At 42.7% G+C, this 27949-nt stretch overlaps 2 protein-coding genes across 2 annotated transcripts; both read left to right on the top strand.

Annotated features, from left to right (window-relative positions):
- Nucleotides 1-1803: 1803 nt before the first annotated feature.
- Nucleotides 1804-27730, top strand: LOC134818299 (ataxin-10-like). Its single transcript, XM_063827796.1, has 10 exons — nt 1804-1972; nt 2152-2232; nt 2566-2704; nt 3026-3141; nt 4101-4292; nt 16111-16285; nt 20504-20653; nt 26625-26806; nt 26916-26999; nt 27196-27730. The coding sequence occupies exons 1-10, from the start codon at nt 1835-1837 to the stop codon at nt 27460-27462; spliced, it is 1524 nt and encodes a 507-aa protein (XP_063683866.1). The 5' UTR covers nt 1804-1834; the 3' UTR covers nt 27463-27730.
- LOC134818039 (integrator complex subunit 15-like) lies at nt 22252-26282 on the top strand (the record flags this gene model as incomplete). Its single annotated transcript, XM_063827451.1, has 4 exons — nt 22252-22275; nt 22814-22858; nt 25654-25744; nt 26134-26282. Coding segments are annotated over 4 exons (309 nt in total), but the record flags the coding sequence as incomplete, so codon positions are not given.
- Nucleotides 27731-27949: the final 219 nt, after the last annotated feature.

Raw genomic sequence — 27949 nt, 5'->3', positions numbered from 1 at the left:
AACTGATTTGGCTAAAAAGTAGAAATCGAATAAAGTGGTTGCTTTTGTGTTGTGTAGTTTTGTAAGGTGTTATTTGTATTTGATTTGTTTGTAGCGTTTACGTAATAAGGGACTATCGCACTGAACTTGAGTAATACTGAGGAGAACGTACTTGATTATTCATAGATTTGTATGTGAATTTTGAAAGTTGTATAGAATTATGAAATCTCATTGATTTAGGATGATACAGATTTGTAGAGTAAGATGTTTTGTGTGCGATCGGGTGATAAGAGATACTGATAATGGATGAGCTTATCAGATAATGAGAAAAATTCCACCAATCAGATCATTTCATTATATTTATTCCATACATTTATGGCTAGCTCACTCCATAGCAAGTTATGGTAATCGGTACGATACGTTTGCATGCGCCACAATGCCATTAGAGACACTGCAGCTTTCTTCCTTCAAGAAGCAAAGTGTAAGGATGTAAGGATAGAACCTGCACTCCTGCCTGTCCAACCAACTTCATTCTCCAGGAAGACCAACACCCAGGATGAAGCCCGTCTGGATGTAGTAGCTGTTGGACTGTATGCACCATTCGAAAGAACATTCTTTGTCATCAGGGTCACTCATCCTAATTGCGACTCAAATACATTTAAGCCACTAGATAAAATCTACAGTGCGCTTGAGAAAGAGAAGAAAGATCTCTATGAAGAAAGAGTACTTCAGTCAGAGAAAGGGTCCTTTGTCCCACCAGTGGCGTAACGCTGCCCCGGCCACCCCGGCTACGCCGGGGGGCGCCACCCTCAGGGGGCGCCTAAAAGGCGCCCTTTCTCAACGAAAAGTCGCCCCTAGGTTTTTTCTTGAATTTTTCTTGAATTTTATGACCTCTCACTGAAAACAACGCCTTATTGGTGTATTCCCCTGTCCAATTTAGCGCTCAGTCGGTGTGAAAAAAATTTTTGGGGTCCTTTTTTGCTCCAGGGGCGCTAAAAAGCTGTAGGGGGCGCCAAAAAAAGGTACTGTACCCGATTTTTTTTTTTTTTTTTTTTTGGGACACAAAAAATTTGGGCGACTTTTTCGAGCCGCCGGGGGGCGCCAAGTTAAATCAGCCACTAACGTTACGCCACTGTGTCCCACTAGTCTTCACAACATCTGGAGGTATGGGTCCACTCAGCACTGTGTTTTTAGATCGTATCTCTGAAAGGATAGCTGACCACAATAAAGAAGCTAAGAGCCAGGTCAAAAATCACATCAGAACACGATTCAGGTTTGATCTGCTACGAAGCACACATAGCACTCAGGGGAATCAGAGGAAGACAAAAAGCCCAGCACATTGGACTGGATGGCGTATCCTTCAATTTCATACTATACCTCAGAAGACGAGCTATGAGGTCTCTTAAATTTGTTTATGTAAATTTTATAGATAACTTATTGTACCTTTTATATTGTGTAAAATTGTACGGACGAAATGATCCCAGGGGGGACTTCCAACCCACCGCCGGATCCTCAATTCTTCATTTAGCGTCATCCTCAACATTTTAGCTCAACTGTGACAAACAATTCCCCTTCAGTTTTTACCAAGCTTCCAGGCATTGGATATGGGTGAATTTTTGACTGTTGCCAGGCTTAAATCTTGGTACTGGAGAGACATTGCAAAGCTTTCTTGTAATTGTAGTATTGTTTACAAAATTATGATCACCAAAGTAAATGTCATAATTATACTCTTTGCCATAATTATTATCTTTGCAATTCTGTTGCGATGGCAAAATCACAAATCTAATATTGGTCTCCTTATTAACTCTTTCCTTGTAAAGGTGATTTTACATATGAATGTACGTTATTTGTTGGAATGGTTGACGTAGACACAAACTTTGATCGCATTCGGCGAGGTGTGTGGGTTGGACCTAATGCTGCCAAGCCTTATGTTGAGTGGAATGACTTGTCCAGAGTGTTGACAGATCTCTTAAAATGGGCTCGATCACCAGAGGTAAGTAAATTTTAAACAAATATGCAATATTGATGGCACTACATCCAGTAAGGCCAATGCAGTTCAATTAAATTTCACATTGCTTTGGTTAAGAATAGTTTAAAATTTTAAAATTTACCTAAAATATACTGGTTATAAGTTCTATTTTATATTTTCCTTTACACGATACAATTCCTCAGTCACGTGAGAAGTTTGATGAGGTAATGTACGACAGTTTGAAGTCGTTACTCAAAGCTGCTAATAATGATGTCAAAAACAAGGTAATGTGCGCAGTTACGTCAAATATTAAAACAGCTTGCTTTGAATTTACTTGCAAGTAAATTCAATATATTACATGTTTGGTATTAACTTAGATATCTTTTAGATTTCCACAAATTTGTAAGTGGAATTAGTTATAAATATACATTTTTCATTCCAAAACTGTGTTATTGAAGCTATAACTAATTCTTATAATTAGTAAATAATTTCTGTGTTGCTATTCAAATTTGTATTTGCTTCTTCCTGACTAGACTGATTACCATGACCATACATCCTATAATAATAAAATTCAATTGTAAATAAACATTCAGAAATCAAACAGTATTCATCTTCAGGTAGAGAACCTATCCAAGTTGACGCAGCGTGATGTAGATACAGTAACTGTGACGATAATAGCCACAGCTAATATTATCAGACTTCTGCGGAACAGTGTCATCAACCTTCCCCGCAACCAGTTCCTTCAAGTTAAAACAGGTGACATGACGTCATAATATCTCACTTCTCAGCATCTGAAGTAACTTTATACTCACAGTTTAGCTAGCACATCTGTGCAGTGTGCTTGAACAACATTTATCTTTATTGAGTTTTAGCTAGTCCAAATAGAGCTCGTTTTCTGGTTTTCTTAGCATGGTGCAATATTAGCATCAAGCTAGAATAATTATAGAATTCACATTTCACATAAAAGTAGAGATATGTTGTTATAGTGTGGTCTATGATTGATATAGAGCATGACAACTGAGAAATTATACATGAGAGCCATTGTTATATGCTACTTATCACACCACCTTATCCCAGGTCTCTTGGACTGTATCCTGGACAGTGTTTACTTTTACCATGACGTAGGAACAAAGTGTCACCGTGTCAAACACAAGATACCCTACGTTCTAACCTATACTCCACTTTGTATCGAGGTAAAAACGATTGTATTCCCCGTTTCTGTCCAGCAGATCAATCAAATAGCTTGACAATCCATTCTATAGCTATGGTATGTTCTTCAATGATTTGTCCCCGATGATTTCTTCTCCAATGACTTTTTCTCTAATTGATTTTCCTCCCTTTTAACGATCTTTCGTCAAATATAAGAATGTATTATGTAGACTAGCCGGCAACAGAAATGTGTGCAGTTTATGATAAGTGCATGTTGGGCAATCTTCAAGCACTAGTTGGGATCTAGCATACGAACTTATTTAAAAGTGCTATCATGATGCGGCTAAGCATAATAGTGTGTGCACTGCGCTTTGAAAGTAAAGTAAGTAGTTATTGGAAGGAGATGTAAGTGTAATCTGTGTGTAAGTATCATGCTGTATAACGTGGTACAATAAAGATTCGGTGATATGGAAATGGCACCACTGAAGGAACTCCCGGGTAATCGGGTATAGACCACGGTTAAATTAGGGTTTGACTGTTCAGGCTCAAAACTTCAATGGAATAGAAGAGAATACAGTTTGGTTCTTTTGTAGTGTACACTGAAACTGCTCTTGTAATCTGTAACTTACATAAGTTGGATTGTGCTGCACAACAGGTCTGATAATCAAACATCTGCATCGTCATTTGTCTGGCTACTTTTACAATAATTTCTAAATAAAATTTAGGCACAAAGCTGGCCTTCTTTATTTTTGTTACTTTACCAAAATATTGTCTGATATTGTTTACACGTTAACCGTCCCGTTAATATATTCACCGTCACGTGACCAACAAAGTAAAATAAACAATTAGATACATTCTTATATTTGATGAAAGATCGTTAAAAGGGAGGAAAATCAATTAGAGAAAAAGTCATTGGAGAAGAAATCATCGGAAAATAAATAAAGATGTAAAATTAGTTAAACAAATATAAAGATTAAAATAAATAATTAAATAACCCCGGCAGGTGATCAGAGCAGCCCTCCAGTTAACCAGTAACCTGTGTGTGGGTAATCACGCAGTACAGGGCGCCGTCTGGGCTCGTCTCTATCCGGGGATGTTCAACACTCTTCTCAACAGCATCGACAAACAAGTCAAGAACTATGTGTGCGCTATACTGTTTCATTGCACTGCTTGGAATGGGAGCGCTGCTCTTGAGGTGAGCTGAAAATTAGTATTTAGTTAATTCTTTAAATTATTATTTATTTAGTATTTAGTTCATTAGTTGAGTTAGTAAGTAATTTAGTTAATTTCACAAGTGCTGAAAACGCGGATACGGTTTTTGATATTTTCCACTACTTCGCTCTGGCGAGTGTTAAATTAATATGCTCTAGCTAGTTGTATCCATCAGAGCAACTTTTACAACTCTTTGGGTGGTTCCTGGGACTATAGACAACACATTCCTGCACAGAAATGTTTGGGGAAAATTAGTTCCCAGAAAATATTCATAATCCACAAACAACGGCTAGGATTAATGTATTCTTACAATTTCATTACACAGTACACATTTTTGAAATGATTATAGTTACTTTGGATACTTGGTGTGCTTCATAGAATTCTCTATCGGGTCATCAGAGTTGCTGACCACCTGGACAGCGAGATCGCTGCCTTTATTCCACTCCAGTCCAGTAACTACTAACTAGTTTCCATTTCGACAGCTGTATCCTGCCACTAGAGGCTCATCCGGGAATGATTTCACAAACGTCTCAAGCATTTCTTTAAAGTGCAGGAGATCTCTGATAGTATGCATGTTTGTTGGGATTAAGTTCCACAATCGAAGTTCGAGAAATGAGTCAATAAAAAAATCGCTGCACCAGATATCTTTAGGTGGTAAACCAAATATTTTGACTTCCGCGGATTTGAAATATTTGTATATCCCCCCAAGTTCCTCTCGTGAAGATGTATTTATGAGTTTAATGAAATTTGCCAGTAATTATCCCACGAGCTGCTATAGATGCAGAAAGTTTCATAAAATTTCGAAAAAGTGTTTGCTAATGAAATGAAAACGGCGTATTGCACGTCGCCAAAAAAGTAAAAACGCGCGCATGAACTGTAAAATATTCCCAAAATCGTTCATTTCAAATTTTGTATCTTAGAATTGAGTGCTAGCGTGTTAAACTTTGAATATAACGTGTTATATTTTGGATTTTTACAGTAAAAATGTTCGTAACTGAAACAAGTTGCGTTGGGCAGTTGACCAAATATTTTTATTGTGGGCTGGGCAAGCTTGTTTGTAATTTACCGTCCCACCTAGTCCTGCACATTGTTGAGTTTCGGGATTTAGCTTATCTGTGACGATAGCTGTCTACAAAGCTCCAATGAGACTACATTAAGAGTATAGTATTCAATTGCGGAGTACAGTTGCGGTTTATTTGACGTTGTACAGATGATCTTATTGAGACCTTAAAAGTTATTAATGGTTTGGTCGATTATGATGCTGGTCTGCTCTGAATGAGCAGATCTGGTTTAAATCTGGTTTCAAATTGCAGATGCAGCAAGAGTTGTAATTGGGTTAAGAATGTCCACAGCTCTTGTTTTCTCTGACATTGTAGGGCCTGTCGTGATATCATGGATCGCTTAGGTTCCACCAGGATCTGGTAGTTCTCATAATTCTGCGGCCTCTATGTATCGTCATCTCGCACAACTCCGAAAAACCATTGTGAGTTTGGCATGTGAACATTTGCAGCCTTCCAGACATCGATTGGGTGAACGAGTTGTCGTACGTCACCCAAGATCGGGTGACAGGGGGCTGAACACTGAACAGGCCATAACCCAATTGATTGGGTCTGAGGTCACGTGATTATGAGCCTGTGGTCACCTGACTATGACGTCAGCAGAGCTTGTTCTTCGTTTCCCGCTCTTTGGACCAGGTGAGCTTGCATGCTTGTGAATGTGGGTGTAAGTACAGCTGTACTGTAGTTTATATCCAATTACCCCTAATAGAAACGCAGATGTATTTTCTGACAGAAAGCTAGAAATTTACCAAAATACCGACCTTGTTCAAAATGTATTTTGATGACCATTCCTGACCTAAAATTTCACAAAAAATCGAATAAACTTGGTTTCAGAACTCAACAATGCTTCCTTATGCCTTAAAATCCATGTTTTATCGATACAATAAAATTTTGATCCTGTTGATTAATTAGTAACAGGTAACAAATACGCAGAAACAACCATCGCACTTACATTGCATTCTTAACGGGTCCATTTCGAGTGACCAATAATCGTCGTGATGATACGTCATGTGTTCCTGATCATCATCGTTGATAGCAATTTAAAGTTATTAAATAATTTGTGCAAAATTTAATTATAATTTTTCTATAGCATGTCACAACGATGTAGAAAATTGCAAAAATATAATAGCAAACTAGAAAGAGTCAGAACCAATTCAATATCACGATTTGAAGTAGAAGAAAGGTCAGATTTTAATTCAAAGATACATGTTAAATTAGCTGCAGAACACTAAGTTTTCGTACTGAAAAAGATATTATGCTTAGTCTAAGTCATTATTAATCATGCATACACACACAACTCAATTCTTAAAATTACAGGACAGTCCTCACAGCAACAGTCACAACACAGACAGTTGCCACCCAAACTGTCACAGCACAATCCGTGTCAGTCACCACACAGGTCTCAGATGGAGAACCACCAAGTCCTGTGACCCTGATCATACCGCTGGTCCCTACACCTGCCAAGAAACGAAAGAGGCAACAAAATGCCGAAAAAGAGAGGGAATATGCCAGGAAGAGCCGTGAAAAGGCTAATAAATATCCTCTAAGAAAGGAATTGAGGCTAAAAAAGAAAGAGAAAGGAAGCGAGCACAGCAAGAAGAAAAAAAAAGAATAATCATAAATGAATCATAAATGATCATTATACCATATCATTCTGAATATAAACCATATCGTTTTATTCTAATATACTAAACTAAAAGTCGAATATTTTTGTGTCAGTCGGTTCATTACCGACGACCACCTTTTTGTCAAAATTTTGAACAAAATTAGTTGTTCATATGCACATTTGATTTTTGTGTATGGTTCTTGGTGTTGTGTTGATGATTGTGCAAAACCATATGTGTGGTTAGCTGTTTGTACAAGATAGTATATGGATTTAGCTCTTGTATCCTCATTCCTCAGTGTACGTCAGATTGTGTCAGTCGGTCCATTACCGACCACCATTTTTGAATTTTTTTTTGAAAACTCACTCACACTCTCTTAGCTAGCATATCAATATGGTGAAGCAAAGGAAGAAGCCAGGACAAGAACAGTTTTTCTTGGACTTAGCTGCCGTGTTGGGGTTAAGCAAAGAAGATGTTACACCCAAGAATGCTCTTGATCAGTGTTCTAAGTTATCACTTAATCGAGTTTCATACCGATTAGTTTTATCTTTGAGCAGTCTTAAGATTGCTCCAGCCACGAAGGCATCACTGTTGTTTGCCTTGCTTAAAAATACACCATCGTGCAATATCTCTCAGGTGGCAAACGACGTGTTTACTAGAGTCAAGAGGCACAACAACCGCAACCAAGTAGCAGTTCGGAATTCCAAAAGTGAGAACCCAAAGGCGGATAGAAAGAACTTCTTAGACTCTCCTCTGGATGATGACCTAGTAGCGAGGACTTCTTCAGTTCCAACTCCAGTTACAGCTCCAGTTCCAACTCCAGCTCCAGCTCCAGCTCTAGCTCCAGCTCCAGCTCCAGCTGCAGCTCCAGTTTCAGCTCCAGCTCAACGCACTCTGAGACCAAGGCCGAAGCAGACGTCCATCATCCACTGCCAATCATGCCGACCCAGCATAGTATATAGGTACCGTTTCATAAAATCGAACAACCGCTCTAATTCCAATTCAGTAAAGCGGAATCTTAGCAGGCAATCCAAGGAGATAAAGGCCCTTAAGACGACCAACAAAGATCAGTCTTTAGAGATCGACCGACTTCAGGTGGAAATAGTAAAACCAAGTGATTTCTTGTTACTTTAATTTACTTGCTTGCAAAAATAACTTTAACTATAATTCAAGTATATGGAAAATTTGTGCTTGTTTTTAAATTTGTATTTATCCATGGTTACAATTCAGGCTCAGTTGAACTCATGGAAGATACAGGCTGAAAGCACCACTGCATCTCTTTCCGGACTGAAGAAGAGCTTTGCTGACATTGAGGAGGAATGGAAAGCTAGTAAGGAAGAGCTAAGCAGTTTGAAAGACCTGTTCATGATATTTGTTGAATTATGAATGCTGAAAAGCTGGCGATGAAGCAATCGTCGTATAAGTACAGCTCACCGCGTACGATCTGTGAACATTACAGAAGAGTGTCATGATGAACCGCTAAATCATATAATATATATTATATATGAGAACGGACCAAGTTTCATCTACAAATAGATAACTTATTTTAATTCAGGATCACGGATTCTTTTTAATCGTAAATGAATTTTATTTATATCCTATATTTGTTTTTGAACCTCGTCCTTGACCATGAAGGAAGGTGAATGAGATGAAAAGAGTATTTTTTACTTGATGCCAGCGTGTCTGGGTCAGAAGTTTGCGCTCATAATATTATGTCGCCTGCCAGTGTTTCTGTAGAGTTAGTTGCAAAAAGTCATTTTTTTGTTGAATATGTAACTGTAACACCTTGTAACAGGTTTAAAACTTTGAAACAATTCCATAATTGTTTAATGATACTGATCATGATAGGTAAATTATTCACACGTGAACATAATCACGTGACAATGTTTCAGATGTTTGAGAGTGATCTTAGCGAGATGAAGAATGTTGCGACATTTATTTTACTTCGGAGTATTCCAACAGCCATATTGTTACACAAGTGCAACCAGCCAATTACAGGAAGCCGAAGGATTTGTTTTTAGCCAGTGACGGTTAAGGTAGTGTGTACCATACTTTCTTCGCCCGAGACTTTGCTGCAATGTGCAGCTCCTCATTTAACCCTCACACCCGATTTCTCGAGTATTCGGCTGAGTAGACCGGGGGGCTGCATAGACCACTCACGATCCTTAGCTGAATGTCAACGACACTCACCCCACGACCAGGCAGGCAGTGGGATTTGAACCCGCAACCTCACGATTGCAAAGCTGGCTAACCAACTGCGCTACCTGGCCGTTAAAATATTTCATATTTCATTTCGAACCTTCAAAAGTATACTCATTTTTTTGTACAAATCATCTGGATAAATTAATTTGGAATCTAATTGTTACTTTAAAGAGTGATCGAAAGATCCAAGTTTATGATAGGAAGGGGAAAGAAATGTCAGCGGTGTGTAATTTCACGATATACCGTATCTAAAAACTGTTACTAGAGATAGGGATTTGGGGGGGGGGGGGGGGGGGGGGGGGTACAACAAATGATAACATGTATTCTGAAATAATTTTCAGTTTTGAGTAAGAAACTCACATATATGTTATAATTCATTAAAAAGCGGTGGTAAATCTGACAAGCAGTTTTAAACATGCCCTCTTGCCTATTTGACAGTGTTTCTGGCAATTAAATTAACATGTTGTCAAATTCCACAGAGAGCTTATAATTTATTTCCAACGCGAAATAAACATTGCTAAGGTTATGAAGTTGTCCAAGGAACCACTGTACCAAACCTCAAGATCAGGGAGTGGCTGGTTTTTTCAACTAAGGAATTGAAAGGTCAAAAGAGTTAGAGCTGTTAAAAGTTGTAGATTAACCTGTGATTATAGGTAAAATTGGCGCAATATCTCAGGAACGCAAGGTCAGATTTTGATCCGGTTTTTTTCTTTTTGTTCGTCTCCAGCAGCTATTATCAAATATGTGAAAACTAGAAAAGTGCCATTAACCCCCGCCCTCTGGCCTTAAGCTCACAAAACAGGATTTGAAGATTGATCGGGGGGATTTCAATATTGATTGGGCTTGACATTATGTATCTGATCAAGCAGTTGTTCAATTGGTTTTGATTCGTTATCTTCCCATGGTAGCTAGATCTAGATTGGGCGCAACTGTATTATAAAGAGCTTATTCATTACACGATCATGTGATTAAGTCCAATTACGGTGGAGTAGCCACGCTAGATAAGATTATCCAATCAATTTTCTAACGAGATAAAGAGATTGCTTGATAACTTCGTTATTTAAAATCCGCACGATCTTTTCAGATCATATTCCGGATTTAATGACCTATTACAATAATATGTTACAATGGAGTTTCTAACATGTTCACAAACACGAGTATAAGCAATTTAATTATGATTGGGTGTGGCCCCTAAAAATCTAATTTTCAAATTTTGGCGACGGATTCCTTGCAAAGTTGCAATTTTCAATTATAAAACATGGCTATAAATTATACCTTTCATACAAAGTTACAACAAAGTCTTCATGTTATGTATCCTGGGTTTTTAACCGGATATTACTCGCTTAAAATATTTCCATCGTGTTACATAATACTCATATCAATAAATGTAATAGATTTGTAGTGTTGTAATTAGTTATAAGACCCAACGTATGAGTACTGACTAATGCCTCCTCCCCCTCCCAGCTCCCTGTATGTGAGATACAAAAAGGATCTCGCTCACGCTTACGTACGATTCTTTAGGAGGGGAGCTTTTGGAACATTGCATTGTTGTTATTCAAATTTGTTTATTTATTCGAAGAAAGATAGCTCTTATTGGTGCATTTGTATCTAAAATAAGTGAGATAAAATATACAGTGCACTCAGCGCATCAAAATGATAAGTTACAAATTTCTTGAGCGAGGGCAGCACAATTTATTCATACCCGTATTTATCGTATTTTATTTGTTCGAATGCACAGCAGGTTACTATCGACTCGGTGGTGTCGGTCCTAGTTGTGCTATGAGGGAGAGACAATTCAGAACTGTTCTTTTGCTCGCATTATTCACCACCACCCAACTCACCGTGATAACTACCCAGTTGAGAGACCTATCAGATAATGAAGAGGATCTTGACTCGGTAGCTGCAGATAAGGATTTAAAAGAAAAAGAAAAGTTACCTGATCATTGTTTTGGGCAGACAATGTTTAATTTATATCCTCTGAATCCTGACTTCCTAGAAATCACAGACGATCGTGTCAAGGGTGACAATCTAATTTGTGATTTCAATTTTGATTTTATCTATTTTAAAACAAGAGATTCGGCAGAATTTTCAGATTCTAGAGTACCGCCTGCTTTTCGAGACAAGGACGCTTGGTTCAAATGCAAGCTACAGGACACCTCCCAAATCTGTGACGGATATTCCCAATGCCTAACCGACGAATGCAATTGTCTTGATAACCAATGGCCTGTTTTCTACTGTGCAGACGGTTCGGGCTGTGTCGCAATGGATAATCTCTGTAACAAAATTCAGGATTGTACTGATGGCTCTGATGAGTGTTTTTGTGCCGGTTACTTTGTACTTTCTTCTGTTTCAGGAACCGCTGGCAAGATTTGCGTTCCAGAAGATGAGTATTGCCAGGATAGTGCTTACCGTTCATCCAAGTACTCCATTGAGATAGGTGATCCCAGTTTATGTGCTGCTGAAAAGCAAGCTTTTGCTGAGCAGTTAAGCCCTCTTCATACATGTTTACAAATGTATACAGAAGACCATCATCTAAATATTGTGAAATTTTGCCAACTCAATTGCAGACACGTAGACGGATTTGAAGACGGCTGGGCGACATACTGTGACCATCTCTGGTTAGGATATCCTGTACCTATGGTGTTTCGCTGCAACCTGAGCGATTACGAGGAAACTTATTCCCTGCACTACCTATGTGACGGAGAGGTTCAATGCGGCAACCAAGCGGATGAGACTGGGTGTCCAGGACGGTTTTATTGCAATCCTAACACGACGATTGAATGGGTGGAAGAGAGGCAGGTTTGTGATAACGTGAAGGATTGTATTAATGGAGCTGATGAATGTGGAACATGCCAGTTTTCAAAGCTGTCTTCCTCTGATTTCCTGATCAAATCGAGGGTGGTCCTCGCTGCAACGATCACCATGGGCATCTTGATAGTTAAAATGAACATGGAAGAAGGCTACAAGTGTTGGAATATGAAGTGCAACTCTAAAGTAAAACAGGTTGACAACGTGTTTTTGATGCAAATTTTCTTCCATGATACCCTCATGGGAGTATATTTGTGTTGTATAGTAATGGCCGCTTTCGTCCTCGATCGTAAAGGCGAGTACTGCCAGCTGGAAGAAGATTGGAGAGCCAGTCCATTCTGTTCTATTCTTGGAGTCCTATTTTCCTTCTCGTCTCACGGCTCGCTTATGTTGATAGCTTCTATAAGTATCACCAGGTTCTTGTCATGCCACAGCATAGTGATTGATATTAGAATGAGAGCTATCGTCATATGGGTCACATTTCTGAACACGCTCAATCTTCTACACTCGGTTCTTCCTTTGATGCCAATCTCGGCGATTAAAGATATTTTCAGAACGAAAATATTCTTTAGTCACTTGGATGAAAATCCTTTCTTCGGCACAAATCCCATTAACCGGTCTCGTCTTGCTATGGTCCACAAGGGAATGCTCCACAGAGATGATGATGATATCTACAGAATGATCAGTGACCTGAGTAATGTCACATCAAATAGGGAGATCTTTGATGTCACGGAGATTAGCTACTACGGAAATACAGGCTTGTGTGTCCATAACATATTCAAATCCCAGGAGTCCTACCAGATCTACATAATCCTTTACTGCACAAGTATCGTGGTCCTACTTTGTATTGTCATCACCGCATACATTAAGATCATTCTAAAACAAAGGAAATCAAATGAGGCGGTAGCTCAAAAGGGTAAGGATGGGCAGAACTCCGTTCAAGTCAAGCTAACTTTAAAAGTGGCTCTGATGGTGGGATCACAGCTTATCTGCTGGACTCCCTTCATTCTCACCGTCCTGTATTTCCAATACATCTCCAAGGAGCCAGCTTCTACAACAGTATTTGAGATCTTTGCACTCGTGGTGATCCCGATTAACAGCTTCCTGAATCCTGTGTTCCACAGTGAGCTCTACAAGACAACATCGCTAGCAGTCTGGAAGAAGTGGAGACAGTTTGTGAATTGCGTAACACCCATGGAAGGACAGGTTAGCTAACAAAACGCAACATCTTTCGGAGCTTGATTTTTGGAAACCCTCATGTCGAGATATTAAGCTGAGGGAAGGACTAGATCTGGACAATTATAAATTTGATGAGGAAAAACATAATATAATCTGACACAAAATAGAAAAAGGACAAAAAAAAGGGAAAAAACGACTTAACCGACAAGTTCTGAGGATAAATAGACCCAAGACTCCAAATATGTCACCTTTGGTCCCACATCAAGAATGCAGATTAATGCAGATTAATGTTCCCACTAAAAATTATCTTACACCCTAAAAAAGTCAGGTATTTTGAAAATTTCCTTGATGACACAAAATTTCCTCCAAAATCCAAAATTTCTCGCATATTATCTGCCAATCTGCCAACAGCTGCCGTCTTACTGGATGTGGGCTCTTGTTAACTTGAGATTTTAAACAAACCTTTGGCCTGGGACAGTGGGACTCGTTGTTTTGTTTGCTCACTGCACTAATAACTATTAGTGATATTTTAGCTGAATTAGTTTGGGTGAACTTTTATTATTAACGTAGTGGTGGGTTGAGGTGGCATCAAATAATAAACTATGGTCACTCTCAAACTCTCCGATAAGCATTGACTTTCACCACTTTTGCTGATTAAGATAATTTGAATCAATACTGTTATATGAGTTCGCTGCATAAGGTTTAGAACATTGAATCACCATTTGTATTCTTTGATTGTGCCATAAAAATAATTAATTGTTAAATGGAGTCGATTGTATTATTTTTCCCTAAAAGTAAAGATACGAAATAAATTCACGTCGTCCTGCACCGGAATTTCGTGCTCATCATTTCGAAAATTCGTATGTAAATTTTGTAACCGTATCGAAAAACTGTGATGTATTGTTATGATTTACTAGATCGGCTGATGATCTGATTAAAACGGATTTAAAATCCAAACAATTTTTAGACTTAATAGAAGTGAGATAACAAAAAGACTAAAATACGCTACAGGGTTTAATAGTAAGTACATACTGAACAGCATCTCCCCAATCAAATATGGAAAAGTTCGAGAGAGAAATTACTAAATTTGATTCTGCAATGTAAATGGTCACTGATCCCTGGCTTTTTACTGTTATTGGGCGCAGAGTTAGACAGTCTATTATTACTCACCAAGACGAAAATGTTAAGATATCTGTGATTAAGGTTTGTAGATCGCAAAACGTTCGGTGGAGATCATTATTGCTGTATTGCAATGAGACTGATTTGTTTTGCATAAATTTGATGTATCGCGCGCACGGCGCACCTCTTATGTTAACGCTGAAGTCACTGATCGGTTTAAAAAATTAGGCGCAATATGCAACGGTTGAGCCCTAAAAGTGCACAATGAATATTAATCTACTCGTTGCTGTTACCTTGAATTCTACCAAACACCTCCACCTCCACCAAGACTAACTCCTCGCTGGACTGTGCTGCACCTCTAACAGTCAACACCTTGCCTAAACTTCTGCTAACCCAATGGTACGGATTCTTGATAGTATCTATTTTCCGAGGCACCACATTACCATCCAGAAACAGGTTAGCTAGATGTGTTGTATCATCGCCTCCCACCTGGCTGAATATCCTGATCTCGTGTAGGTAGGTCAGGTCAGGGAAAGTCAGCTCCCACCAGGCCTGGTCGCCTGTTGTCTGTGTTCTGGACATTGCACATCTGAAATAACACGTACCAAGTGCTGGTTGTTATCATAATACGTTATTGTTCGAACTCATTTAATGTTTACAAGTAAACAAATTCTTAATTATTAAATGGTAGGTTTAGATAACCACAGGATTTGCTTAACTCCAATTTCCTCTAACCTTAACTGATCTTGCTCATTCCAGATGTGGTATGTATTACCATCGACAGCTTTTTCAGCTGTACAATAGGCGGCAGATCCACCATTTTCTGCTTCCGATTGGTAGTCATCAATTTGACTTGCTAACGCTTTAGCTGCTATGTTGTTATATGATATTCCTGAAAATATTGATTAGCGATCATTTCAAAAGTCTTTAGTTGAACAGTCATTTTGAAATGTATATTTATTCGATGATTCCCACATTGAACTTGAAATGATTTAAAGATAAAATAGATCCAATTAAAGAACACAGCGTAAAGACTATGAAACAATAACCATACCTTTATCATCAGCGCCATACACCTCGACTTCACTGAGCTGCAAATACGAAGCGCTCCCATTGATAAGTATCTCCCGACCAAACATATCAATATCTCTAAAAGTGATAGGATCAGCGAACTCTAGATACGCAGCTATCCCAACTAGAACATGGTCGATATGAACTCTAACTCCCTCTATTCGGCTCATAAACTCGTCTTGTCTGTTGAACAGTCTGATTGTTGATATGTATAGGGTTGTTGGAAAGGTCAGTCTCCACCAGGCTTCAGGCCCCTGTGTGGACGTCATCGCTATAGAATTCCTGGGGAGGCGACTGTTAGTGCTGAATAAGCCCATATATTTACACACGTCTCGAATTTATTGTTTTGCCCAGGATCAAAGTTGATCGAACTTAAAATTATTCCAGTTGAGTTAATTGGAAACATAATAGTCTGATCACACAATATTACTTATGAGAGTTGTTGATCCAAAGTCCTGAAACGTTCTCATCTACAGCTTTATCAGCTCCACAATACTCATCGACTGAGTCTATCTGTGTTGCTGTGCCCTCTTGAGTTAGGTAGCGATACACTGAAACTGCAATATTTTGCTTCAATTTGGTCGTGTTAAGATGTTGATACTCAACGATCAGTTTTAATCAACCACGATAAAAATTGTCGACACTAGCAAATCTATCAGGTTTCAAACAAGCAGTTAAATTATGTAATTATGAATAATGAATAGCTGTCTATCTCATGAAATACGCAGATTTGTGTGCACTAATCAACTTTGTATTTCAGGAGATGATGAACGGAGAAGAAGGAAAACAGATGATAAGACAGTGTATCGGACTAATCCAGCCGCCCAATAGCTTGGATTGGGCACAGCTATTTGTGGAGGGACTTATTTGTGTGGAGCGCTTCACATGTGTGTTCGAGATATGCAAGGATGATAATCTTGTCTTTACTCTGTTAGGTACCTTCAACCGCCTCTTATCTCAGTTTTTAGCTCTTACAGCTTGTTGCTTATTTTATAATATCATAGCATTGTAGAGTTTAGACTTCGTTTGGTTTGCTTTATGCCTCGAGAGGAACCAAAAGGAACAAAAATAAAGTTTCAGTATAAGACTAGGCGTGATACTACTACTAGTGTACTACGTGATACTAGTGTATTTAACTATTAAATATTAGAAAGTAAAATTACAATACCATGAGCTGGTAGGATGCAGTAAGGCTCTGCACTGTAACTGAAATCATCTCCCTTGTACGTGTTACATGTTACAGTGTCACTCCCCCAGTTTATATAGGGTTCCTCGCACCTCACTGATATTCTCGTCCCGTTTCCCACGGGAAATTCCTTTCCCGTTGTTATTCCCGTCCATTTATCGGGAAGAGACGTACAAACTGAAGTAGTGTATATTTACATCTTGTTTTCTAACTTGTTTACTACTAAACCTTAGCTTTGGTCAGACCGATTCACGTTTATTCCAGAATTCCATTGACTACAGCATAATCCATGTTTAAGTAAGAAAATATATTAAAAGAAATTACTAACGTAAAAAAGTAGTCATGCTGACTGACCTGTTGGCATGGTTCTGAATGAGTTAGCTGCTCCTCCTTCAATCTTAATACGGTCTGTATCCTCCACCCATTGAGATGCACATCTTCCGTCTTCACCAGCTAACGTCAAGTTGAATATTGTAAAACCTTCACATGTGCAACTTAGCATAGCGTCCGTTTTAAAGAACGTCCACACCTTCTCTCTGCCTCCAGGCATGCTAAAATCGAGACTTTCCGTGCATGATGATATAGTGTAAACTGGTGGGTCGGTAAACTCTATACGTATCTTCTGTTCAATTTGTGCGTCTTTCGATAAAAATTCCACCAGTAAGGTATCCTTGCTGCGAACTAGAGAACTAGTTCTGATTTGAAGTGGGGTGATCTTGACTTCGGCAGTTCCTACTGTGGTCCAATCTGAGTAAATTATAGAGTTGAACGTTTTCTTGAATTGTTGTTTTCTTACGGGAATCTGTTTGCTTGAAATCAGATTATTTTATAAATTCGAATCTTCAGACCGTTTTTATGGAATATAAGGTAAGGCACATATTAGAAACATTATGAGTTACATACCAAGAATGCAACCAGGTCTGAAACTATAAGCAAAGTCGTCATTTTCATTCGTATCACAGGTAACTGTCCTACTCCCGCCGTTTTTAAACCCAGGCTTTTCACAAGACACTCCAAATTTAGTGCCCAAATCCGCTGGAAACTCTACATCTTGGTCTGCTACAATTCCATCCCATTCATTTGGTATTCCTTCACAAAACCTCGGTCTGGTTCTGTATTTTGGACGGCTTTGTTCGGAGTTCCAACCAAAAGATACACCCACAAATGTTTCATCCTTCCAGTTTGTGCAATTTTCAGAGAACACGTAATCCAGCACCTTCATTCCATTGGAGTAAAGCTTTATCCGGCTTTTTTGCTTTGTAATCGTCCAGATTTTTAGTTGCTCAGACGAGAGTTCTTTCTTGAAACTCCGTTCCCCTTCAAAGCATGGCTCCAACTTATACTTAACTTGTGAATCAAACATAAGCTGTAATTTGCCAATTTTGGATTCTTTACTGACAAATAAATCAATCCAAACGGAGTCACCACTGCCTGGCTTTACTGCTGTCTGTATTTGTAAAGGGAGGGCTGCTACCATGGAGTGCTCGATCATTGCAGAGGTCGGAGCATCCAGCCATGCGTTCACTCCAGCAAAGTGGACTAAAAACCACACCAAACGTAACATATTCAACATCGAACTTGTAGGGAATCTCCGCCTCATGGAACTGAGGTTTCCATCTTTAAAATATAGAGTTTGGCGTACTTCTCATAAGGATTAAATTACTTACCTATATTTAAACATATTATATATATTAGAATGAAGTGAAACTATCGGACTGCAATGAATGGGGACTTGCCACCCCATGGCAAAATATATTGACTCTGTTACATTGTTTCTTGTTAATATAAAACTCCGCCTCCGTTACAAATTGGACTGGGATCTGGCAATAATACACCTTAGATCAATAAAATATGATAAAGTAATGTATAACTAGACTGAATGCAAGTGTCTAATAAAATATAAAATATAAAATTATCTACTACAAGAAAGCCTAATAATTAACTATGAAAGAGTATTTATGGTAAATAAAACTCTTACAACACACGCAAAGAAACAGCTCTCGTAAAAGGTTACACAATACACAACGTAATTAAGGCGGAATCGAACAAAATGTCGACACTGAACCTACAACAGAGCACGTACGCGTTTCCACACGTGCAACTATGGAACTGTATAATGTGCACGTGGGTATGCGTACGTAAAACTAAAAGGAAGCCTGAAACACACTATAATCTACAGGAAGTCACCAATTACTGTAAAATTATGCCAGTGCCTGAGGATGCACGCTGGTTGACTATTAATAAATAACTTAAAATACCTATGCAATATCTTCCGTGGCTGATATAGTTGGCCAGTATCAACTCCATTTTTTTGGACTTTGGTCGCTTATACGGCCTAAGCGGTATACAAATAAAGCGTTATTATTATTATTATTATTAGTAGCTAAGTGAAGTTGAATATGCACTTTGAGGTGTACAATGTTTTTTTGGCACAGGGTCCTTGGTAAAAGAGACTTGCATTTTAACTAAAGATAACCGTAACATCCTTATTTATTATCAAGAAGCAACATAAGGTCTAAGTTACTTATTTTTTACAATATTCACCGGGAAAGACTGTTTTGCCGATCATAATAGCACCATTTTGTTAATGGAAAGATATATTAGTGAAAATTTGCTAGGGTAGCTCTGAACTAACGCTATTATTAGGCGCACTAATTAGGGGAGGGGAGAGGGGAAATTTTCCTAAGAGGACGAGACGACGCACAGGCAAGTACCTGGGGTATAGGTGTGACTTAAAATGCAAAGTTTACAGGCTCCACAGGTCGTACCTCAGATTAATTTGAAAGTTAAAACCCTAATTTACCTGCAACTCAAACTATTCTGTTGATTATGAAGAAGGTTTGAGGCCTTTGAGCACATCATACATTTTTTTTGTTCGCTAAGTAGGGATACCACATATTTTAAATTTGACAATGAAGCTCCTCAAAGTAAGCATACAATCTATCAATAAAGATTTCCTAGGTTTAGTGAATTATCTTTCCCCATGTTCATCATACTGTTTTACTGTGCCCTCCCTCTGCTCGATCATATAAATGCTAATAAGTCAAGCAAAACTGTTATGTTCTAAGGTGGCAGCCTTTGTCATCCATCCTTGATATTAAAAGAAGGCAGAAGGCAGAAGAGTTATGTGGGCGTGGCTGCAGATTCTTCGAATTCTTATCGCATGCTAGACGCATTGTTATTAATACGGTGTTGTGATTGGTTGGCAAATAAAAGTGATAATATTTATACTGCTCTTAAAGAAATACTGTAACCAGTAGCTATGGAGTTAAGCACGTGTCAGTGCTTACGCGTTACCATGACGTCCTTGTAAATATAAAAGAATATGATTAAGACTCAGACAAATCGGCGGAGTCTCAAAAAAATTGGTTGCAAAATTTAAATATTTAAATCAGCCATCACTGCCATTTTAGGGTTTATTACCCCTATTGCTTATTTGCTGGGTGCTCAAGGATTCAACTGAAATATTAAAATGGAACATTTCTAATATCACCCTACCCACAACTGCAAAGTTTATATTGATAACTTCGCTAGCTCACTAAAGTAAATAGAACTATTTAGCATGACCAATTACTAACTGTGGTAAATTCCATACAGTGTGTCCCCAAAATAAACAATATCTACCAGTATCTGCACAAATAGGCTTTTAGAGGCTTATGATGCTTCATAAGTTGTATAATATAACTGTGGCCATGTCTTATTATATAGGCAAATTCCTTACGACACGATTTTTCCAAAATCCCAAAATGCAGTGCTATTTGGGCTGCAGTCAACCAAAACAGGTTTTCAGGAATATATTCCTTAAAAACCAGACCTTATGTTGCTTCATTACTCGTTCATAAATAAAGAGATAAAGCTATTGCGGTTATTTAGCTATTATATTGCGGTTATTATTCTAAGCTCTTTTAGTCATCGTTTTAAATACGATTTAAAATTGAATTGTCAATAACGACATTTATTTCCGCAGAAGTGCTATCAGAAAAAGTAAAAAGTGCACCAAGCGCGACTAAAAAGCAGTTGTTTGGCGAATTGGAGAGTGCTGTTCCTGTTACCACATTCTTGTTCCTGGCTAAACTATTTGCAAAGAACAGACAGCATATCATCGACCTTGCTACAGGTTTTTCCCACACCTCCACTCTGCACTCCCCTCACCTCTCTCTCATTCCCCACACCTCCACTCTGCACTCCCCTCACCTCTCTCTCATTCCCCACACCTCCACTCTGCACTCCCCTCACCTCTCTCTCATTCCCCACACCTCCACTCTGCACTCCCCTCACCTCTCTCTCATTCCCCACACCTCCACTCTGCACTCCCCTCACCTCTCTCTCATTCCCCACACCTCCACTCTGCACTCCCCTCACCTCTCTCTCATTCCCACACTCTGCACTCTGCACTACCCTCACCTCTCTCTCATTCCCCACACCTCCACTCTGCACCCCCCTCACCTCTCTCTCATTCCCCACACTCTGCACTCTGCACTCCCCTCACCTCTCTCTCATTCCCCACACCTCCACTCTGCACTCCCCTCACCTCTCTCTCATTCCCCACACCTCCACTCTGCACTCCCCTCACCTCTCTCTCATTCCCCACACCTCCACTCTGCACTCCCCTCACCTCTCTCTCATTCCCTACACCTCCACTCTGCACTCCCCTCACCTCTCTCTCATTCCCCACACCTCCACTCTGCACTCCCCTCACCTCTCTCTCATTTCCCACACTCTGCACTCTGCACTACCCTCACCTCTCTCTCATTCCCCACACCTCCACTCTGCACTCCCCTCACCTCTCTCTCATTCCCCACACCTCCACTCTGCACTCCCCTCACCTCTCTCTCATTCCCCACACCTCCACTCTGCACTCCCCTCACCTCTCTCTCATTCCCCACACCTCCACTCTGCACTCCCCTCACCTCTCTCTCATTCCCCACACCTCCACTCTGCACTCCCTCACCTCTCTCTCATTCCCCACACCTCCACTCTGCACTCCCCTCACCTCTCTCTCATTCCCCACACCTCCACTCTGCACTCCCCTCACCTCTCTCTCATTCCCCACACCTCCACTCTGCACTCCCCTCACCTCTCTCATTCCCCACACCTCCACTCTGCACCCCCTCACCTCTCTCATTCCCCACACCTCCACTCTGCACTCCCCTCACCTCTCTCTCATTCCCCACACCTCCACTCTGCACTCCCCTCACCTCTCTCTCATTCCCACACCTCCACTCTGCACTCCCCTCACCTCTCTCTCATTCCCCTCACCTCCACTCTGCACCCCCTCACCTCTCTCTCATTCCCCACACCTCCACTCTGCACCCCCTCACCTCTCTCTCATTCCCCACACCTCCACTCTGCACTCCCCTCACCTCTCTCATTCCCCCTCTCTCATTCCCCTCTCTCATTCCCCACACTCTACACTCTGCACTCCCTCACCTCTCTCTCATTCCCCACACCTCCACTCTGCACCCCCTCACCTCTCTCTCATTCCCCTCACCTCCACTCTGCACCCCCTCACCTCTCTCTCATTCCCACACCTCCACTCTGCACTCCCCTCACCCCTCTCTCATTCCCCTCACCTCCACTCTGCACTCCCTCACCTCTCTCTCATTCCCCACACCTCCACTCTGCACTCCCCTCACCTCTCTCTCATTCCCCTCACCTCCACTCTGCACCCCCTCACCTCTCTCTCATTCCCCACACCTCCACTCTGCACTCCCCTCACCTCTCTCATTCCCCTCTCTCATTCCCCTCTCTCATTCCCCACACTCTACACTCTGCACTCCCTCACCTCTCTCTCATTCCCCACACCTCCACTCTGCACCCCCTCACCTCTCTCTCATTCCCCACACCTCCACTCTGCACTCCCCTCACCTCTCTCTCATTCCCCACACCTCCACTCTGCACCCCCTCACCTCTCTCTCATTCCCCACACCTCCACTCTGCACCCCCTCACCTCTCTCATTCCCCCTCTCTCATTCCCCTCTCTCATTCCCCACACTCTACACTCTGCACCCCCTCACCTCTCTCTCATTCCCCACACCTCCACTCTGCACTCCCTCACCTCTCTCTCATTCCCCACACTCTACACTCTGCACTCCCCTCACCTCTCTCTCATTCCCCACACCTCCACTCTGCACCCCCTCACCTCTCTCTCATTCCCCTCACCTCCACTCTGCACCCCCTCACCTCTCTCTCATTCCCCACACCTCCACTCTGCACTCCCCTCACCTCTCTCATTCCCCCTCTCTCATTCCCCTCTCTCATTCCCCACACTCTACACTCTGCACTCCCCTCACCTCTCTCTCATTCCCCACACCTCCACTCTGCACTCCCCTCACCTCTCTCTCATTCCCCACACCTCCACTCTGCACCCCCTCACCTCTCTCTCATTCCCCACACCTCCACTCTGCACTCCCCTCACCTCTCTCTCATTCCCACACCTCCACTCTGCACCCCCTCACCTCTCTCTCATTCCCCACACCTCCACTCTGCACTCCCCTCACCTCTCTCTCATTCCCCACACCTCCACTCTGCACTCCCCTCACCTCTCTCTCATTCCCCACACCTCCACTCTGCACTCCCCTCACCTCTCTCTCATTCCCCACACCTCCACTCTGCACTCCCCTCACCTCTCTCTCATTCCCCACACCTCCACTCTGCACTCCCCTCACCTCTCTCTCATTCCCCACACCTCCACTCTGCACTCCCCTCACCTCTCTCATTCCCCCTCTCTCATTCCCCTCTCTCATTCCCCACACTCTACACTCTGCACCCCCTCACCTCTCTCTCATTCCCCACACCTCCACTCTGCACTCCCTCACCTCTCTCTCATTCCCCACACCTCCACTCTGCACTCCCCTCACCTCTCTCTCATTCCCCACACCTCCACTCTGCACCCCCTCACCTCTCTCTCATTTCCCCTCACCTCCACTCTGCACCCCCTCACCTCTCTCTCATTCCCCACACCTCCACTCTGCACCCCCTCACCTCTCTCTCATTCCCCACACCTCACTCTGCACTCCCTCACCTCTCTCATTCCCCCTCTCTCATTCCCCTCTCTCATTCCCCACACTCTACACTCTGCACTCCCCTCACCTCTCTCTCATTCCCCACACCTCCACTCTGCACCCCCTCACCTCTCTCTCATTCCCCACACCTCCACTCTGCACTCCCCTCACCTCTCTCTCATTCCCACACCTCCACTCTGCACCCCCTCACCTCTCTCTCATTCCCCACACCTCCACTCTGCACCCCCTCACCTCTCTCATTCCCCCTCTCTCATTCCCCTCTCTCATTCCCCACACTCTACACTCTGCACCCCCTCACCTCTCTCTCATTCCCCACACCTCCACTCTGCACTCCCTCACCTCTCTCTCATTCCCCACACCTCCACTCTGCACTCCCCTCACCTCTCTCTCATTCCCCACACCTCCACTCTGCACCCCCTCACCTCTCTCTCATTCCCCTCACCTCCACTCTGCACCCCCTCACCTCTCTCTCATTCCCCACACCTCCACTCTGCACTCCCCTCACCTCTCTCTCATTCCCCACACCTCCACTCTGCACTCCCTCACCTCTCTCTCATTCCCCACACCTCCACTCTGCACTCCCCTCACCTCTCTCTCATTCCCCACACCTCCACTCTGCACCCCCTCACCTCTCTCTCATTCCCCTCACCTCCACTCTGCACCCCCTCACCTCTCTCTCATTCCCCACACCTCCACTCTGCACTCCCTCACCTCTCTCTCATTCCCCACACCTCCACTCTGCACTCCCCTCACCTCTCTCTCATTCCCCACACCTCCACTCTGCACTCCCTCACCTCTCTCTCATTCCCCACACCTCCACTCTGCACTCCCCTCACCTCTCTCATTCCCCACACCTCCACTCTGCACTCCCTCACCTCTCTCATTCCCCCTCTCTCATTCCCCCTCTCTCATTCCCCACACTCTACACTCTGCACCCCCTCACCTCTCTCTCATTCCCCACACCTCCACTCTGCACTCCCCTCACCTCTCTCATTCCCCTCTCTCATTCCCCTCTCTCATTCCCCACACTCTACACTCTGCACCCCCTCACCTCTCTCTCATTCCCCACACCTCCACTCTGCACTCCCCTCACCTCTCTCTCATTCCCCACACTCTACACTCTGCACCCCCTCACCTCTCTCTCATTCCCCACACCTCCACTCTGCACTCCCTCACCTCTCTCTCATTCCCCACACCTCCACTCTGCACTCCCCTCACCTCTCTCTCATTCCCCACACCTCCACTCTGCACTCCCTCACCTCTCTCTCATTCCCCACACCTCCACTCTGCACTCCCCTCACCTCTCTCTCATTCCCCACACCTCCACTCTGCACTCCCTCACCTCTCTCTCATTCCCCACACCTCCACTCTGCACTCCCCTCACCTCTCTCTCATTCCCCACACCTCCACTCTGCACTCCCCTCACCTCTCTCTCATTCCCCACACCTCCACTCTGCACTCCCTCACCTCTCTCTCATTCCCCACACCTCCACTCTGCACTCCCTCACCTCTCTCTCATTCCCCACACCTCCACTCTGCACTCCCCTCACCTCTCTCTCATTCCCCACACCTCCACTCTGCACTCCCTCACCTCTCTCTCATTCCCCACACCTCCACTCTGCACTCCCCTCACCTCTCTCTCATTCCCCACACCTCCACTCTGCACTCCCTCACCTCTCTCTCATTCCCCACACCTCCACTCTGCACTCCCTCACCTCTCTCTCATTCCCCACACCTCCACTCTGCACTCCCCTCACCTCTCTCATTCCCCCTCTCTCATTCCCCTCTCTCATTCCCCACACCTCCACTCTGCACCCCCTCACCTCTCTCTCATTCCCCACACCTCCACTCTGCACTCCCCTCACCTCTCTCTCATTCCCCACACTCTGCACTCTGCACTCCCCTCACCTCTCTCTCATTCCCCACACCTCCACTCTGCACTCCCCTCACCTCTCTCTCATTCCCCACACTCTACACTCTGCACTCCCCTCACCTCTCTCTCATTCCCTACACCTCCACTCTGCACCCCCTCACCTCTCTCTCATTCCCCACACCTCCACTCTGCACTCCCTCACCTCTCTCTCATTCCCCACACCTCCACTCTGCACTCCCCTCACCTCTCTCTCATTCCCCACACTCTGCACTCCCCTCACCCCTCTCTCATTCCCCACACTCTACACTCTGCACCCCCTCACCTCTCTCTCATTCCCCACACCTCCACTCTGCACTCCCTCACCTCTCTCTCATTCCCCACACCTCCACTCTGCACTCCCCTCACCTCTCTCTCATTCCCCACACCTCCACTCTGCACTCCCTCACCTCTCTCTCATTCCCCACACCTCCACTCTGCACTCCCCTCACCTCTCTCTCATTCCCCACACCTCCACTCTGCACTCCCCTCACCTCTCTCTCATTCCCCACACCTCCACTCTGCACTCCCTCACCTCTCTCATTCCCCACACCTCCACTCTGCACTCCCCTCACCTCTCTCATTCCCCCTCTCTCATTCCCCTCTCTCATTCCCCACACTCTACACTCTGCACCCCCTCACCTCTCTCTCATTCCCCACACCTCTACTCTGCACTCCCCTCACCTCTCTCTCATTCCCCACACCTCCACTCTGCACTCCCCTCACCTCTCTCTCATTCCCCACACCTCCACTCTGCACTCCCCTCACCTCTCTCTCATTCCCCACACCTCCACTCTGCACTCCCCTCACCTCTCTCTCATTCCCCACACCTCCACTCTGCACTCCCCTCACCTCTCTCTCATTCCCCACACCTCCACTCTGCACTCCCCTCACCTCTCTCTCATTCCCCACACCTCCACTCTGCACTCCCCTCACCTCTCTCTCATTCCCCCTCTCTCATTCCCCCTCTCTCGCCTCCATTTTTGTGTGTGGTGTATACGAACAATTTTAGCACCGAAAGAATATTCCACATCGTTTCTTAATACTATGGTCGGGGATATCAGTGTTGACTTAGTTACTGGTATCACCTCAAAACATTGAAAATATCAAGTCAATTTTCCTTCTTTTATTTCCTCTAATTTACTCCTTTTCAGGCGTCAACGTTCCAGAAGGAGAAGTGACAGTCCGCATTCTTCACATTCTAGCTAAAGTAACCGGCCTTTTCGAACATTACACACGGATCACTAACAATACTCCATTCCTTGAGTGCGTGGTTAAGATTCTGAACGAGATCAACACTAAAAAACCCATCAGATTCGATCAACCAAAAGAGGAGGTATTTTCATTTTATATCTAACCTAAATTCCAGCAATTTGTATCATGTTTTTCTGAAAAGTTGTATCTTTTATTTCTATCAATGTTTAATTTAGTACTTGTCCTGGCAGGTAACACCAGACGGCTCATTCGCGATCAGGAGAGAGTTGATACGAGTAATAACGAACATGTGCAGTAAAAACAAAGCTCATCAGGTTCCATGTTTTTCTTCGTTTTTCATAGTTCTTTTATTATTTGTTCATTAGTTTAATTGTTTCCCCGTATATTTGCTTTTGTATGTCAACATTTGCCAGAAGCTTTAAACCTTTTTTGCTCAATCTGTGATCGACTATTAATCAATTTCTAGTGGAACCAGTTAATTCAACCTTGTAACGAAGTATTTCTCCGAAGGATAAAGTTCGGTTGCTGGGCGGAGTACATACAGTGTTGAACCATTGCGTAGTTGACCAGCAGAATCCGTATCTCCAACAGTGGTGCATTGTCGCTCTACGCATGCTCATGGATGACAACCAAGAAAACCAAGATATTATAAGAGGACTCCAGAATCAGAATATTGAAAACAATGAAGCTATGAAGCAGCTTGGGATCGAAGTCGCCAAAATGGACGGGGATAAGCCGCGTGTTGCGGTCGTGCATCCTACAGAGCCTGAGAATTGATTGCTAGTTTCATGCGAATTTTGTTACGGAACAATCGGGTGCGCGCAGCGCTATCACTAATTTCACGCGCGTACTTTCGTGGGGTTGCTCGATCGATCTAATGTTCGTTCTTCATCGATGCTGTTGACGAGAGGGTGTTACTATGGAGATACAGGATACTCTATGCCACCTGAGTGTTATAGAGCTTCCACACTGTGATTTTATTCAGGAATTCATATCATTCGATGCAATACAGTTATTTATCAACCATTAAAATTGAATTGTTGGATGATAGTGTTTCATTTGTCAGATGGCCGGGCATGAGCGCGGTCTACAACGTGAGACAAGGCCGGATATGATCCCACCAAACTCTTGGGAAATGGATATTAATTGGATCGTCTGCTGACTCATCATTAATTAAATTGAAGCCATTGTGCTGCAAGCGTGTCTAGCAAAATATAAGTTATCTCAATCTGCTCTAATCATAGTTTGACTAACTAGGGAGATA

Source organism: Bolinopsis microptera, chromosome 7, assembly GCF_026151205.1.
Source record: "Bolinopsis microptera isolate Bmic1 chromosome 7, MBARI_Bmic_1.0, whole genome shotgun sequence".
Classification (NCBI taxonomy): domain Eukaryota; kingdom Metazoa; phylum Ctenophora; class Tentaculata; order Lobata; family Bolinopsidae; genus Bolinopsis; species Bolinopsis microptera.
The sequence above is the reverse complement of the archived record's forward strand: the minus strand, read 5'-3'. Positions and strand labels throughout refer to the sequence as shown.